This window comes from Macrotis lagotis, chromosome 8 (assembly GCF_037893015.1).
Source record: "Macrotis lagotis isolate mMagLag1 chromosome 8, bilby.v1.9.chrom.fasta, whole genome shotgun sequence".
In the NCBI taxonomy this organism is placed as follows: domain Eukaryota; kingdom Metazoa; phylum Chordata; class Mammalia; order Peramelemorphia; family Peramelidae; genus Macrotis; species Macrotis lagotis.
The window spans coordinates 498,782-514,935 of NC_133665.1; the positions used below are offsets into that span (position 1 = coordinate 498,782).

The window sequence follows — 16,154 nt, forward strand, 5'->3', positions numbered from 1 at the left end:
ATCTAGCAAATGTCAGGATATTTGAAGTCCCCTATCACTATTTTATCATATTTTCATGTCAGGTTCATGATCTCTTTCCCAAACTCTTTCCACCTTGTTCATATGTAGCATGTACCTTTATGACTATTAATTCTGTTTTTGCCTTTATTGATCTTCAGCCACATGCTTTCCACATTGTTTAACCTTGTATGGTTCCTGAATTTCTTTACATATGTTTGTCTTCTTAACATATAGTGCTACTTTACCTCAGTCTACCCTGTTCTTTTTGAGTAAAATAGACTCTTGCAAGGCCATTTAAGGATCCCCTAATACCAAATTTCAGTGTATCTTTGTCATGAAAACTTGCCTTTCTGTGTTAGGATTTGTAGTTTGCCTTACTCATTACCTGAACCTTAAGTGTTTATGTATAGGCATCTGAGACCATATATGTTATTGTTGACTTTTGACTTCTGTAAATGTCTGCATTCCCTCCTCTATCCACTTCTATTTTATGTTCTTCTTACCAAATATAGCTGCTGTTCATAAAACTTGGAGTATGTACATAGACAGACATCTCCTGTTCACTTTCTTTCTAATTGAAGATTCTTTTGTTTATGTTTTCAAGATTCCAGGCAAATGTGTTTTTAAACTGTTCTTCTTAGGGTTGGTTTTTCTGCTGCCCAGTTTTCCTGTTCCTGGGATGTAGAAATCCAAGTTTTGTTCTCAGGCATTATCTGAACTCTTTCCAAATGACATTTGTAATGAAAATTCTTCCTATAAACCCAAGTTTCTTAGTGTCATACTCAATATTTCATAATCCCGAGTGATGTTTTCTAGCTGTCTTGCTACAGTCCTATGGAAAATGTCCATCTAGTCATCCCTAGACAGCCTCTTGCATCCCTGCCTTACCATCAGAAGTAGATAGTAGTTTACAAGTTCTACAATGTTATCTTCAGGAGAATACTGCAGCCTGGGAACCAAGAATATTCAAGATTCTAGAAAACTTCTGGTGAATCCAGAGAGAGTGGGGTAGGCAACAATGGCATTGAGTAAATATGGAATTATCCTCCTAGAGAGAGGGGGAAGGAGGGTATAGAGATTTGCATTATCAGCCTTCACTTTTCCCTTCCTCTCCTGCATTTCCTGCTCCCCAGTGGCTGCTGCAAGATGTTTGCTGCTTGGCTTTGAGCCTGGGTGGGAAGTGGGGGGGGGGGACCTGCCTGTAGCTGTTCTCTCATTCTGGGCTCCCAGGTATCATGGTCATGTTCAGGGCCCCTAGCTGATAGCTTTTTGGGGGGGGGCTTATGTGTCTACTTCATAGGGTCAGGTGTGGATGATCCTGTGGGAGAAGTCTCCATCCAGGTGGATCTGTTTACTCATCCTGGGACTGGGGAACACAAGGTCACAGTGAAAGGTGAGAAAGGCAAATGGAATATGCATAGGGAGGGAAGGGAAAATGGCAAAGGCCAGGAATCTTGGGGAGAAGGGAGGAGGAAAGGAGGAGGTTATAATGAAGAGGGACCCTCTCTTTTCTATCCATGGAATCTTTGTTAAATTTTCTGGGTCCCTTTCAGACTAAACTCTCCTTTCTCAATTCTTAAACACAGGCCAAGTTTAGAGTATCCATGGTGTCTAACCCTTCCTAATGTCTTAGAATGTTTTCCTTAGTTTCTCTAAGAGAAATGTCATCTGAGGCATAGCAAGGGGAGGGGAGGGGGGAATATGTTGCATGGACTGTGGGAAGGTAGTCATAGGATTCTAATTGGGCCCTCTCCATTTGAGTAGTGGTGGCTGCCAATGACCTCAAATGGCAGACAGCAGGAATGTTCAGACCCTTTGTGGAGGTGACTATGGTTGGCCCACACCAGAGTGACCGAAAAAGAAAGTTTACAACCAAGTCCAAGAGCAACAACTGGGCCCCCAAGTACAACGAGACATTTCACTTGTAAGTGGGGAGTGTTTTTCAAAGGGGGGAAAGGATCCTAAGGGTGAGGGGAAGAGTGGTAATGAGGGTATGATGAGAAGTGTGGTTTGTGTGGGGAAATTCAGTTGCCCAGCTAACATGGCCCCACTCTCCTTTGCCCACAGCCTTTTGGGGAATGAGGAAGGGCCAGATGCCTATGAACTTCAAGTATGTGTGAAAGACTACTGCTTTGCACGTGAGGACCGAGTGCTGGGACTAGCAGTGATGCCATTGAGGGAGATGGCAACCAAAGGTAGCTGTGCCTGCTGGTGCCCCCTGGGCCGTAAAGTCCACATGGATGAAACAGGCCTGACTATTCTTCGGATCCTGTCCCAGAGAAGCAATGATGAAGTGGCTCGAGAGTTTGTGAAGCTCAAATCAGAGTCTCGCTCCTCAGAGGAGGGTAGTTGAATCCATTATCATATCATGTGCCAACCTGGGCAACTGAGCCTACCTTCCTTTACATCATCGAATTCCTAGTCCTCTCCCTGCCAGGCTCATGGAAGTTAGCTGTGTAGTAGCCTTTGAGCATCTATAGACAAGAAGTTAACGTCTAATTTTTCAGGAGAAATTCTGTGTGGGAGAGTCCTCTCACAGGAGGGATTTTAGAAAAAGAGGACAAGTCAGAGACACAGGGACTTAACCTTGAGGGGTAGTCAACCAGAGATTTTCCATAAGAAATAAATCACAATCTCTGTGTTGGTCTCAAGAACTGTTCCTGAAGGATTCCCTCTATTGATGTCTCAACATACACTCACACTCTCCTCCCTCAATTACCCAGTCATCCTCCTTTCTTAACTCTTCTCTCTCCACCTCTAAACTGCATTTCAGTGTGTTCAGAGTGCCCATCTGAAGAAGTAGAGGGATCTAGAACAGTCAGTAGTGACTGTCTGATGAACAGTGTAGTTGGTTAAATCCACAGATGTGCCTGATACCTTCTAGTCCAGGGTTACCTCATTGGTAACCCTGAGGATGTCACCAAGAGCTGAAGTGCCTGAACAGAGGTTTTCATCTTGCTGCTTCCAGCCCCAAGGACAAAAGTATGTCACTAAGAACTGGAATTTAGTGGATAAAGCACTGGCCTTGGAGTCAGGAGTACCTGGGTTCAAATCCAGTCTCAGACACTTACTAATTACCTAGCTGTGTGGCCTTGGGCAAGCCACTTAACCCCATTTGCCTTGCAAAAACCTAAAAAAAAAAAAAAAAAGAACTGGAATTTGCCAGGGATGAATGATATGCGCCCTCCCCCAGGCCTTGGCCTTCAAGCAGGTCCTATTGCTTTTCATCCCTGGTCCTGAAAATAGTTTCTAGAAGCTTTTTAAAGTATCACAATCAGAACAGATTCACATGGTGCTTAGGATCCTGGGATGGTGTCTTTAGGTTGGCCCAGCCCAGGTTGCTGCTATGAATGGGAATGAACATGAGCAGTCCAACATAAGCAGGAAGTGGGGCTGTTTTTCTTTTTGGGCTAGATCCTGAGATAAATCAGGGGCTACTGGAGTTGGATTTGGGAAGACTTTTCCTGCCCCATTACACCTTCTGTAGATGGTGATGTCCCACTGATAAGTAGACTAATCAGTCCCCATTACTGTGCCAGCAAGTAGGACTCTTTTTGGATTTTTTTTTTGTGTGTGTGTGTATAAACTTTCTTTAGAAACTTGTATAGCTACATGAAGTGGGACTTGTATTGTCCTGGCATGTTTCTAGGATTCTTGAGAACTTGGTGTTATCTACAGATACCAAAACTTTAAACAAGAAACCAAGGCATTTTTGCTGTTGCTAATAATTGTATGTGCCATTGTTGCAGGAGATTATAGGATAGTCTTTAATAAATTATCTTTTAGCAGCATTTTGTGTGTGGTGTTTTTGACAAATGTGTAAAAAAGTCATAGAAATCATGAGGGCTATTCATTTTATTTTTTAAAATTTTTATTTATTTAAGGCAATGGAGTTAAGAGTGATTTGCTCAAAGTCACAGAGCTAGGCAATTGGTAAGTGCCTGAGGCTGGATTTGAACTCTGATCTTTCTGACTCCAGTGCTGGTGCTCTGTCCACTGTGCCACATAGCTGCCTCTGAGCTATTCATTTTAAATGATTAATAATAGCTCAGCACAATGATTTAAAGTTTACAAAATAATTTTTATGGATTTCATTTGGTTATCACAACAACCCTTGTGAGGTAGGTTCCATTATTATCACTCTCATTTTACAGATTACTAAATTGAGACACTGAAAAGTTAAATGATTTACCCAAGGCCAACCAAGCATCAGAGGCAGCTTTTAAATTCAGACCTTTCTGCCTCCCAATCCAATGTTGACTACAACATACAACCTTCACACAAACATTTGCTGTTATTCCCCAATTCAGTTTTAGAGGAACACCAAAGAAATAAAATGAGTTAGCCTGAAATATTAAAATGTAATTGGGAAATATTTGATAAAAGATATTAAAATATAATACGCCACAGATAGTTAATTTGTGGGGTCTTTCGGTTACTATGCTGACCAACAGAGGGTCATTTTCATTTAAGTTTGACAGCATTGCTGAAGTAATGATTTGAGAAACAGGTTTCCAATCACAATTTTGTGACTGGGAACAAGTCATTTAACCTGTCAATCTCACTTTCCTTATCTGAAAAATTACTGGAGAAGGAAATTACAAACCATTCTAGTATCCTTGTCAAGAAACCCCCAAGTGGGGTCAGGAAGTTGGACACAACTGAAAACAACTGAAAAACAGCAAGTTGGCTTTTAAGGGAAAGTGAACTAGTCTCATGAAACCTCAGAGGTCAAAGGGAACCCAAATTACTGCTGAGGGGCCAGGGTTCATCTCTACCTCCTGACTCTGATGATTCCCAGCATAACAGTGACTGACTTTTGGATAGGGTAGTTACCACCTTCATTTAGTAATCATTGGTCATTTACCAACTGTATGCAGACACTGAGTTTCTGCCCTCAAAGACTTTAATTTCTATGGAAAGTTGCAACCTTTATATAGGATAAGAACATAGATAATTCCAGAGGAGAGAAAGCATTGGGAATTGGGAAAAACTTCCAATAAAAAAAAACAATAGCAAATGAGCTATTTATTTGAAGGAGATGGTGGAGTCTGCTCCAAGAGGCAGAGGTGTAGAGGAAATGATTTTGAGGAATGTTGGACACCAGAAGGGCTGAAGTGTCTTCCTCAAATTCACCCCTATTTATGGCAGAGCTAGAAATTGCACGCTGGACCATGGAATCTAAGTCACTTCTTTTGTGCAAGGCTCAGGGTTGAGCACTTTACAATGAACTCTTTTGATTGTTACAACAAACCTGGATGGAGGTGCCATTATCTCCATTTTACAGGAGAGACTTAAATGACTTGCCCAAGATCACAGCTAGAGTAAAAACAGCTGTTTTCCCTTTCCACTGCTCCATCCTGTCTGGGAGTATTCCTATCCTACAGATGAGGAAATGAGGGCTCTGAGGTTAAATGGGTGTCAGCAGCCTTCCCTTGGAGAGGCTTGCGGAAGCGAAGCTTAGTTTGGGGGGAATTCTTCTGAGGTGTAGAGAAGAGGGGCGGAGTCAGCGGAGCCCGCGCCTGCGCCCTGAGCCTAGTGTGCGTGGGAATCGAGGTCAAACATGAGGGGCAGAGCCCCCGCCTGCACACTGGACCTGGTTTGGGCGGGACTCCAGAGGTCAGCCATGAGGGGAGGGGCCAGCGCCTGCTCACTGGACCTGGTTTGGGCGGGACTCCAGAGGTCAGCCATGAGGGGAGGGGCCAGCGCCTGCGCACTGGACCTGGTTTGGGCGGGACTCCAGAGGTCAGCCATGAGGGGAGGGGCCAGCGCCTGCGCACTGGACCTGGTTTGGGCGGGACTCCAGAGGTCAGCCATGAGGGGAGGGGCCAGCGCCTGCGCACTGGACCTGGTTTGGGCGGGACTCCAGAGGTCAGCCATGAGGGGAGGGGCCAGTGCCTGCGCACTGGACCTGGTTTGGGCGGGACTCCAGAGGTCAGCCATGAGGGGAGGGGCCAGCGCCTGCGCACTGGACCTGGTTTGGGTGGGAATCGAGAGGTGTCGGCCATGAGGAGCGGAGCCAGCGGAGGCCGCCCTTGCCCGCTGAGCCTGGTTTGGCTGGGGAAATTTGAGAAGACGTCGCTGGCGACAGCGATTCCCAACCCAGAGCTGGGTTTGAGTAGGAACTGGAAGACGGCGCAGGCGACGGTGAGTGCCTTGGAGGGGCCTGACAACCTGACAACCATCCCCTGGGCCCATCCCTCAGTGACCCTGCCCATCATGGGGTGCCTCCCTAAGGAAATTCCTATCCCCCTACAGCATACAGGATGCTAAGACCTTCCCTGGTCCTGGGTCTAGGCCCTGCAAGGCAGCAGCAGCCTGTGTGAGTGACTAGGACCCAGGAAGCCAGGCCAAGTAGGCCTGGGGGGGAGGGGCTCAGGAGTTCAGGTCTGATCAAACTCTGCCCCTGTGATGGTTTGGAAATGTCTTTACCTCATGGAGGTTTGCAGATTCAGGTTTTCTACAAGGTGATCCCCTCAGCAAAGGCAATAAAGATATCCCCAAGATCCCAAATCTATGACAAACCTGTGAAACAACAATCTTCTTTGTGAGGCTTGGTGGTCCAAAAATGGACTGCTTCACAGAATAAGATTTAGAAGGGACTTAGAGATAATTTGATTTGATTCAGGGACAGAATTTGCCTAAAAGTAGGTATGCTTAAAAATTAATCCAGTAGAGGGGCGGCTAGGTGGTACAGTGAATAGAGCACCAGCCCCAGAGTCAGGAGTACCTGAGTTCAAATCTGGCCTCAGACACTTAATAATTACCTAGCTGTGTGACTTTGGGCAAGCCACTTAACCCCGTTGCCTTGCAAAAAGCTAAAAAAAAAATCCAGTAGAGAAAGCTGTTTCTAGTAACTGGGTATGGGGACTAAATTGAGAGGCCAGTTGTCCAAAGTCATAACAGTGGCAAATAGCAGAATCAGGATTCAAACATTGCCTTCTAACTCCAAACCCGTGCACTTTTCACTATAGAGACAGAAGTGAAACTCCATATATTTTATTTTAAAATACTATTTTATTATTGCCAATTACATATAAAGTCAGATAAATCTATTTTAGAAAGACCACCTAATCCATTTTTTTTTGTAGTAGCAGTGGAACTACTGAGTCCTGTAACTCCCCATATTTAAAATTATTGTGGGTTTCCCATTAGAGAAAAGAAAGACATGATAGGTTCTGGCATGCAGAATCTATAAATGATTTATGATTTGTTGTGGGAATCATATTCTTGGTTATAATCCCCCCACCCTCCATAGAAGCACTTATAAACAGACTTCAGCTCTTTAAACTCATATCCTGTATTACTAAAGACTGGTTGGAATGGAAACAGAGGCTTTAAGGCATCATATTCAAAGACCAATCAAAATGCTTATAAATTGATTTTGGATGAGATTGAGAATGTATTTAAGCGTACATTTTAACATTATATGACATTATAGAAAATTACACAAAATGAAAAAACCATCAGAGCATAAGTTCTAAAATCAGGTTTGCCACTGATTTGAATTGTATTTATTTTTGTCCTCACAAAGTACCTGTTGATACTTGATAGTTTGAAAAATAATGATAGAAGATGGTGGCCTCTCTTAGGTGTTCTCACTAAAATATTTTAAGAACCTTAAAATTATGACTCTAAATTTGCAACAGAACCCACAAAAAGATCAAGTGGGGCAATTCTCGAGCCCAAGGTAACCTGGAAAATAGTGGGAAAACTCTGTTCCATGGGGTTAGAGGGGCAGCCCCACCAGAGGGAAGAAACTTCAGTCTCCTAGGAACGGTCCCAGGGCACCTAGGAGTGCTGGCTCCTGGCAGCAGAAGCAGTTTCCTGACCTGCACCCCAGGGAGCACCAATAACTACTTGGAAGATCAGCAGGGAGATGTCTGCCAGAGTGAATGCAAAGCCCAGGTCCTCAATGCAACCAATGACACTCTGTGAAGCCCAGGCCCTCAGCATATTTGTGGCACTTAGCCGTGGTTGCAGCCCAGACCCAGGAAACAGGAGCAGGCCTGCAGAGTTGCCCAGTAAGAGCCTCCAGGCAGCTATGCCTAAGTGCTCAGCCCACTGAAGGTAAGGGAGTGGAGGGAGACTTCAGAGGTTTATCCTCTGTCCCTAGAACAGGACTCTGGGGTTCTGGCTACCTTCAGATCCTGATCACAGTCTAGGCCCCCCCCCCCATAGGGCAGGGACCTCCTCCCCCAGCCCTGTGGCAGAGGGGTGCACTTGTGGTCACTCACAGACCAGGATATCAGTCAGAGACTCACACACTGAGGTCCTTGTGGGGGTGTCCCAATAAAACTCAAAAGCTCAGTAAGCACCCCAAAACCAGGCACAAGCTGTTGCAATGACTAAACAGAAAAAAAGGAATCTGACCATTGACAAATACTTGGTCTGTGATCCCAAGGAGCATCAAAATACTCAACCTGAAGATGAAGAAGTCCAAGCTTCTACATCTAAAGACTCCAAGAAATATAGAAGGTAGGCTCAGGCTATGATAGAGCTCAAAAAGATTTTGAAAATCAAGTAAGGGAGATAGAAGAAAAATTGGGAAAAGAAATGAGAGAGATTCAAGAAAAACATGAAAACAAAGTCAGCAGCTTAGTCAAGGAGAACCAAAATAAAATGCTGAAGAAAAAAGCATGTTAAAAACTAGCTTAGGGGCAGGTAGGTGGCATAATGGAGAAAGCGCCAGCCCTGGAGTCAGGAGTACCTGGGTTCAAATCCGGTCTCAGACACTTAATAATTACCTAGCTGTGTGGCCCTAGGCAAGCCACTTAACCTTGTTTGCCTTGAAAAAGCATAAAAAACAAAAAAAAAACTAGCTTAGGTCAAGTGGATAAACAGTTCAAAAATTATTGAAAAGAAAAATGCTTTAAAAAGCAGAATTGGTCAGATGGAAAAGGAGATAAGAAAGCTCTCTGAGGAAAACATTCTTCAGATATAGAATGGAGCTAAAGGAAGCTGATGACTTTGTGAGAAATCAATATACAATAGTTCAACACCAAAAGAATGAAAAATTAAAAGAAAATGTGAAATAGCTCATTGAAAAAACAACTGATCTGGAAAACAGATTCAGGGAAGATAATTTAAAAATTATTGGGATACCTGAAAGTCATGATCAGGGAAAGAGCCTTGACCTCATTTGTAAAGAATTCCTACAGGAAAATTGCCTTGGTATCCTAGAAGCAGAGGGTAAAATAGAAATTGAGAGAATCCACTGATATCCCCCAGAAAGGGATCCAAAAAAAATAACTCCCAGGAATATTATAGCCAAATTCCAGAACTCCCAAGTCAAAGAGAAAATATTACAAGCAGCCAAAAGGACACAATTCAAATATCATGGAGCTGCACTCAGGATCACACAGGATTTAGCAGCAGCTACATTAAGGAATTATAGGGCTTGAACTATAATATTCTGGAAGGCAAAAGAATTTGGAATGAAACCAAGAATCAACTACCCAGACTGAACATCTTCTTCCAGGGGAAAAGATGAACTTTCAATGAAATGGGAATTTCAAATGTTCCTGTTGAAACAACCAGAGCTGAACAGAAAGTTTGACCTTCAAGTACAGGACTCAGGTGAAGCATAGAGAGTGGAGGAGAAGGGTAAATTGTGAGGGACTTGATGATGAATGCATGTATTCTTGCATGGAAAAATGATACTGATAATATTCATATGAACCTTCTCAGTTAATAGAGCAGATGGAAGGAGCTTTTATAGATGAAGCACAGGGAAGAGCTGAATTTGAAGATATAATATAGTGTAAAAAGATACTGATAATACTCATGAATCTTCTCATTTAATAGAGCAGGTGGAAGGAGCTTTTATAAGATGAAGCACAGGAGAGAGCTGAATTTGAAGATATAATATGGTGTAAAAATGGAGTCAATGGCTAAAAGGGAAATGTACTGGGAGTAAGAGAAAGAAGGGGTGAAATAGGCTAAGTTATTTCATATAAAAGATAATTTTTTGCAATGGTATGGAAGGGGGAAGGCAAGAGAGAATGAGGGAACCTTTAATCTCATCAGAAATGGCTCAGAGAGGAAACAGCATAAACACTCAATAGGGTATAGATACCTAGAGAAAAAAAGGAGAGGGAGGGACAGGGGGATGGGAATGATGTAAATGATAGAGGAGAGGGTAGATCATAGGAGAGAATATTCAGATATAACACATTTTCTTTTTTACTTTTTGCAAGGTTCTGGGATTGGGTGGCCTGTCTAGGACCACAGGGCTGGGTGGTTGCTGAGTCTTTGGGGTGGTATGTGGACTTGGGGCCTCTTGGCCCCAGGGCCGGTGCTCTGCCCACTTTGCCACTCAGCTACCCTACAACACATTTTAGAAGAGGGACAGAGTGAAAGGACAGAGAAAATATAATATATGGTAGTAGGGATGAATGGATGGAGGGAATTACAATCAGCAACAGCAACTGTGGAAAATATGAAGTAACTTGTGAGACTTAGGATAAAGAAGAGACAGAGCTGATGGTATCAGAACATAGACTGAAACAAATTTTTTTCTCTTTCTTTTTATTCCTCATGAGGTTTTTTATTTTTTTGGAGGGAGGGGTATTATGTTTTACTCTTAAAAATATTTTAGTAATGTGTAAATAAAAAAATAAAGAAAAAAAGAAAAATAATGATAGCTTAATAAATACAGATTTGTGTGTATTATCATTTCATTGAAGGTGATTCCTGGATCTTTATTTCTAACTAAAGTCTATCTCTTAAACTCTCAGTCTGCATCTGCCTTTTGGATATATGAATTGAATGTCCTTTAGGCATCTTCAAATCAAAATATTCCAAACAGAAATCCTTCTTTCTCCCCTAAAATCTTCCCCTTTATCTAAATGTATTATTACTTTCAAGGATATCACCATTTCCCCAAGTCATCCAGACTGGCAACCTTAGTGTTAAGCCATTCCTCATTCACATTCACTCTACACATCCAGTTTTTGACAAATCTTGTCATTTTTACCTTCATACCATACATACCTCTTGAGGTACTTTCCCTTAACTCTATTCATACAGCTGGTACCCTAATACACTCTCATCTCCACCCCCCACATTGGTCTATTGTCATTAGAATTCTGATTAGTTTTCCTGCCTATGTATATGATTCTTTGCATGTTGTGAACTGTAATAATTTGAGTCCTTCAGAGCCGAGATCAAGTGTTTGCCTTTCTTTGTATTCCTAGTCCTTAGTGCAGTGCCTGATTCTAGTAAGTGCCTAATAAATGCTTGCCAAGTGACTAATTGTTTACCATGTACAGATTAGATGAAGATTGAATATGAATAAGGATGAAGAAGGAAGGTGAAAGCACAGAAAAGGACATTTAGTTTTCATTATTTGAATACCTGATTATTCAGTTCACCAGTCATGCTTGACTCCTGTCTCTCTCTCTTTTAAACATATGTTCTATCTTATGATCATGCTACTATTCTTTTGCAACCCAGGGGAAATAACTGATCTTTTAGACAACTGGGTGGCATGGTAAGAACACTAGGGCCTGGAATGAGGAAGAACAGATTTCAAATCCAACTCAGAAAGTGATCCTGAGTAAATCACTTAGCCTCTATTTCCTCAACTGCAAAATAGGGATCAAAACAGATAATATTTGTATAGTAGGTGCTATATAAATGCATATTCCCTCCTCTTTATCTAAGCTTTTACCCTGATATTGCTGTTTCTCAACAGTTTGGAAATTAAATATAGGGAAGGAAATATAAATTATATATTAAAAATAGAGATTTAGATTTTTCTTAAGAGGAAGATATAAACAATATTTTGTTTATTTTTTAACATTTTGTTTTTCCATTTACATGTTATGAAAGTTTTTCAATATGCATCCATATGCATATTTATGTTATATAATTTCCATTTACTACCTTTCCACCCCAATCCCCTCATCAGGAAATAATCTAGTGAACATTGTATTTAGCATGTTTACCTATGAGTCATTTTCTGTATGAGGAATTAGGACAAAAGGAAAAGAAAGAAAACCATGGGATAGGAAGGAAAAACAAAAGAAAATTTTTAAAAAGTGAACATAAGGTTCATTTAGATTCTGTAGTTTGTTTTTTTGTTTTGCTTTGTTTTGTTTTATTCTTCTGAATGTGGATGGCATTGTCCATAACAGGGCTCCCAGGGTTGTCCTAGCTTTATGAACTGCTGAGAGGAACTGCATCCATCAGAGTTGATCAGTTCACAATGTTGTTAATGTGTTCAGTGTTTTCTTGGTTCTGTTCTCTTCACTCAGCATCAGTTCTTTAAGTCTCTCCCTGTGTTTCTAGAATCCAACCATTCATGGTTTCTTATAGAACAATAGTACTCTATAACATTTACCATAACTTCTTCAACCATTACCTAATTGATAGTCATCATCTCAGTTTCTAATTCTTTGTCACTACAAAAAAGAATTGCTATGAAAATTTTGGAGTATGTGGGACTTGCCCCATTTTTTATGATTTCTCCTGGATATAGGCCTAGTATTGGTATTTCTGGGTCAAAGGATATGATCAGCTTTATGCTCTTTGGGCTTAGTTCCCTATGGCACTCTAGAATGGTTGGATTAGTTCACAGCATCACCAATGCAATTATCTGTTCCAATCCTCCCACAACTTCTCCAATGATTGTTTTCCCTTTTTGAGATCTTAGCCAGTCTGATAGGTGTGAGGTAGAGCCTCATAGTTGTTTTAATTTGCGTTTCTCTAATCAGTAATGATTTGGAGATTTTTTTCCATGTGATTATATATAGCTTTAATTTCTTCATTTGAAAACTGCCTGTTCAATTCCTTTGTCCATTTATTAATTGGAGAATGATATATAACCTTATAAATTTGATTCAATTTTCTATATATTTTAGCAATGAGACCTTTATCAGAATCCCTAGCTTTGAAAATTGTTTCCCAGCTTTCTGTTTTCCTTCTAATCTTGGCAACATTGGTTTTATCAATGCAAAAATTTTTTAATTTAATATAATCAAAATCATCCATTTTGCAATTTATAATATATTCTAAATTTCTTGTTTGGTCATAAATTCCTCTCCTTTCCATAGATCTGACAGAGAGAGTATTTCTTGACCTGTTAATTTGTCTGTGGTATCTCTCTTTGTGTCTGAATCCTGTACCTATTTTGACTTTATTTTGGTTTGGGTATGAAATGTGGGTCTATGCCTAGTTTTCACCATACTATCTTCCAGTTTTCCTAACAGTTTTTGTCAAATAGTGAGTTCTTATCCCAGAAGCTAATATCTTTGGCTTTGTCAAACAATAGATTACCATAGTCATTTGCTATAGTTTCTTTTGTACTTACTCTAATCCACTGGTCCATTATTCTATTCTTAACCAGTACCAGGCAGTTTTGATGACTCCTTCTTTATAGTAAAGTTTTAAATCTGGTAGTGCTAGGTCACTTTTCCTTATATGTTTTCCCCATCATTTCCCTTGATATTCTTGATCTTTTGTTGCTACAGATGAATTTTTTTCTAGCTTGGTAAAATAGTTATTTGGTATGATACTAAATAAGTAATTTAATTTGGATAGAATTGTCATTTTTTATTATATTAGCTTGACCTAATCATGAGCAACTGACATTTTTCCAATTGTTTAGATCTGCCCTTATTTGTGTGAAAAGTGTTTTGTATTGTCTGCAGTTACTTTAAATAGAATTTCTCTTTCTATCTCTTGCCCTTGGACTTTGTTGTTCATATATAGAAATGCTGATGATTTGTGTGCATTTATTTTATATCCTGATACTTTGCTGAATTTGTTAATTATTTCAAGTAATTTTTTAGATTATTTTTTAGGGTTCTCTAAGTATACCATCATACATCTGCAAAGAGTGAAAGTTTTGCTTTCTTATTTGCTTTCTAAAGCCTTCCATTTCTTTTTTCTTCTCTTATTACTAAAGCTTACATTTCTAATACTATATTGAATCATAATGGTGATAATGGGCATCCTTGTTTCACCCCTGATCTCATTAAAAATGCTCCTCATTTATCCTCAATACATATGATATTTATTGATGGTTTTAGATAGACACTGCTTATGATTTTAAGGAAAACTCCATTTATTCCTATATTCTCTAATGTTTTTAATAGGAATTGATGTCGTATTTTGTCAAAGGCTTTTGCAGCATCTATTGATATAATAGTATGATTTCTTTTAGTTTTGTTATTGATATGTTTAATTATGTTGAGTGTCTTCCTAATATTGATCTATCCCTGCCTACCTGATATAAATACTACCTGATTGTGCTATGTTATCCTAGTAATAACTTGCTGTAATCTCTGCTAACATTTTATCTAAGATTTTTGCATCAATGTTCTTTAGGAAGATTGGTCTATAATTTTCATTACCTGTTGACTTTTCTTGGTTTAAGTATCAGCACTATATTGGTTTCATATAAGCAATTGGCAGAACTCCTTCTTTTCCTATTTTTAAAAATAGTTTATGTAGAATTAGAATTAATTTTTCCTTTAATGTTTGGTAATGCATCTGGACCTGGGGACTTTTTCTGAGGGAATTTTATTGATGATTTCTTCAATTTCCTTTTCTGAAATGGGGTAATCGAAGTATTTTGTTTCCTTTTCTGTTAATCTGGGTAGTTTGTATTTTTGTAAATATTCATCCATTTCACTTACATTATTAAATTTATTGGCTTACAATTGGGCAAAATAGCTCTGAATTATCTCTTTAATTTCCTTCTCATTGAAGGTGAGTGTACCCTTTTCATTTATGATACTGGTAATTTGGTTTTCTCCTTTTTTTAAATCAGATTAATCAAAAGCTTATCTATTTTATTGGTTCTTCATAAAACCAATTCTTAGTTTTATTTATTAGATCAATGGTTTTCCTGATTTCAATTTTATTAATCTCTTGATTTAATCGGTATTTAATTGGAGATCTCTAATTTATTTGTTTTCTAGGTTTTTTTAGTTGCATACCCAATTCATAGATCTCCTTTCTCTATTTTATTAACATAAGCATTTAGAGATACAAAATTTCCCCTAAAAACTGCTTTGGCTGCATCTCATAAATTTTGGTATGGTGATTCTTTGTTATTATTTTCTTAGATGAAATGAATATTTCTAAGATTTGTTGTTTGAATTACTCATAAGGATGAAAAATTAAAGTTGTTTTGTTTTTTGTTTTTGTCTTTCCATGACCCTTTATTACAGATAACTTTTATTGCATCATGATCTGAAAAGTATGAATTTATTATTTCTGCCTTTCTGCATTTGATTGTAAGGTTTTTTATGACCTATCATGGTCAATTTTGGTATAGGTGCCATGTACTGCATAGAAAAAGATATCTTTTCTATCCCCATTCTAGTTTTCTCCAGAGGACTATCATATTTAAGTTTTCTAAGATTTTATTCACCATGTTAACTTCCTTCTTGTTTATTGTGTGGTTAGATTTATCTAGTTCTGAGAGAGGGAGGGTGAGGTCTCCCACTTTTATAGTTTTGCTTTCTAGATCTCCTTGTAAGGCATTCAATTTCCTCCTCTAAGAATTTGAACACTGTACTACTAGGTGCATAAGTGGTGGGTTTTGTTTTGTTTTGTTTTGTTTTTACTTTTGCAAGGTAATGGGGTTAAGTGACTTACCCAAGATCACACAGTTAAGTAAGTATTGTTTGAGGCCAGATTTGAGCTCAGGTCCTCCTGACACTAGAACCATGCTCTATCCACTGCGTCATCCAGCTGCCCATGCATATATGTTTAAAAATGATATAACTTCATTGCCTATGGTGCCTTTTAAGAAGAAGTTTCCTTCTTTATCCCTTTTAATAAGATCTATTTTTGCTTTTACTTTGTTTGTGATCAGGATCACCACCCTTGTTTTTTTCACTTCTGCTGAAGCATAATATATTTTGCTCCAACATTTTACCTTGACCCTTTGTGTATCCCTCTGCTTCAAATGTGTTTCTTATAAACAACATATTATAGGATTTTGTTTTTTAATCCAGTCTGCTATCCACTTTCATTTTTTTTTAGGTTTTTTTTTAACAAGGCAGACGGGGTTAAGTGGTTTGCCCAAGGCCACACGGGTAGGTAATTATTAAGTGTCTGAGACCGGATTTGAACCCAGGTACTCCTGACTCCAGGGACAGTGCTTTATCTGCTATGCCACCTAGCCACCCCTTGGC

General features: G+C 39.6%; 2 protein-coding genes across 5 annotated transcripts in view; both read left to right on the forward strand.

Moving 5' to 3' along the window:
• The window catches only part of LOC141495153 (protein unc-13 homolog B), a 369,137-nt gene extending 365,331 nt beyond the window's left edge, over positions 1-3,806 (forward strand). For 3 of the 4 annotated variants that reach the window (XM_074196148.1, XM_074196150.1, XM_074196149.1), the window contains 3 exons: positions 1,301-1,393; positions 1,765-1,924; positions 2,068-3,806. In XM_074196148.1, the coding sequence (XP_074052249.1) occupies positions 1,301-1,393; positions 1,765-1,924; positions 2,068-2,353 (539 nt within the window). In that variant the 3' untranslated portion in view covers positions 2,354-3,806. The remainder of the gene's footprint in view (positions 1-1,300; positions 1,394-1,764; positions 1,925-2,067) is intronic. The other variant, XM_074196151.1, reaches the window with a different exon arrangement.
• Positions 3,807-6,007: 2,201 nt separating this feature from the next.
• Positions 6,008-16,154, forward strand: part of LOC141495157 (phospholipid-transporting ATPase FetA-like) — a 234,624-nt gene continuing 224,477 nt past the window's right edge. Inside the window, exon 1 of the mRNA XM_074196153.1 lies at positions 6,008-6,147. The gene's annotated coding sequence lies outside the window, so the exon portion shown is untranslated. The remainder of the gene's footprint in view (positions 6,148-16,154) is intronic.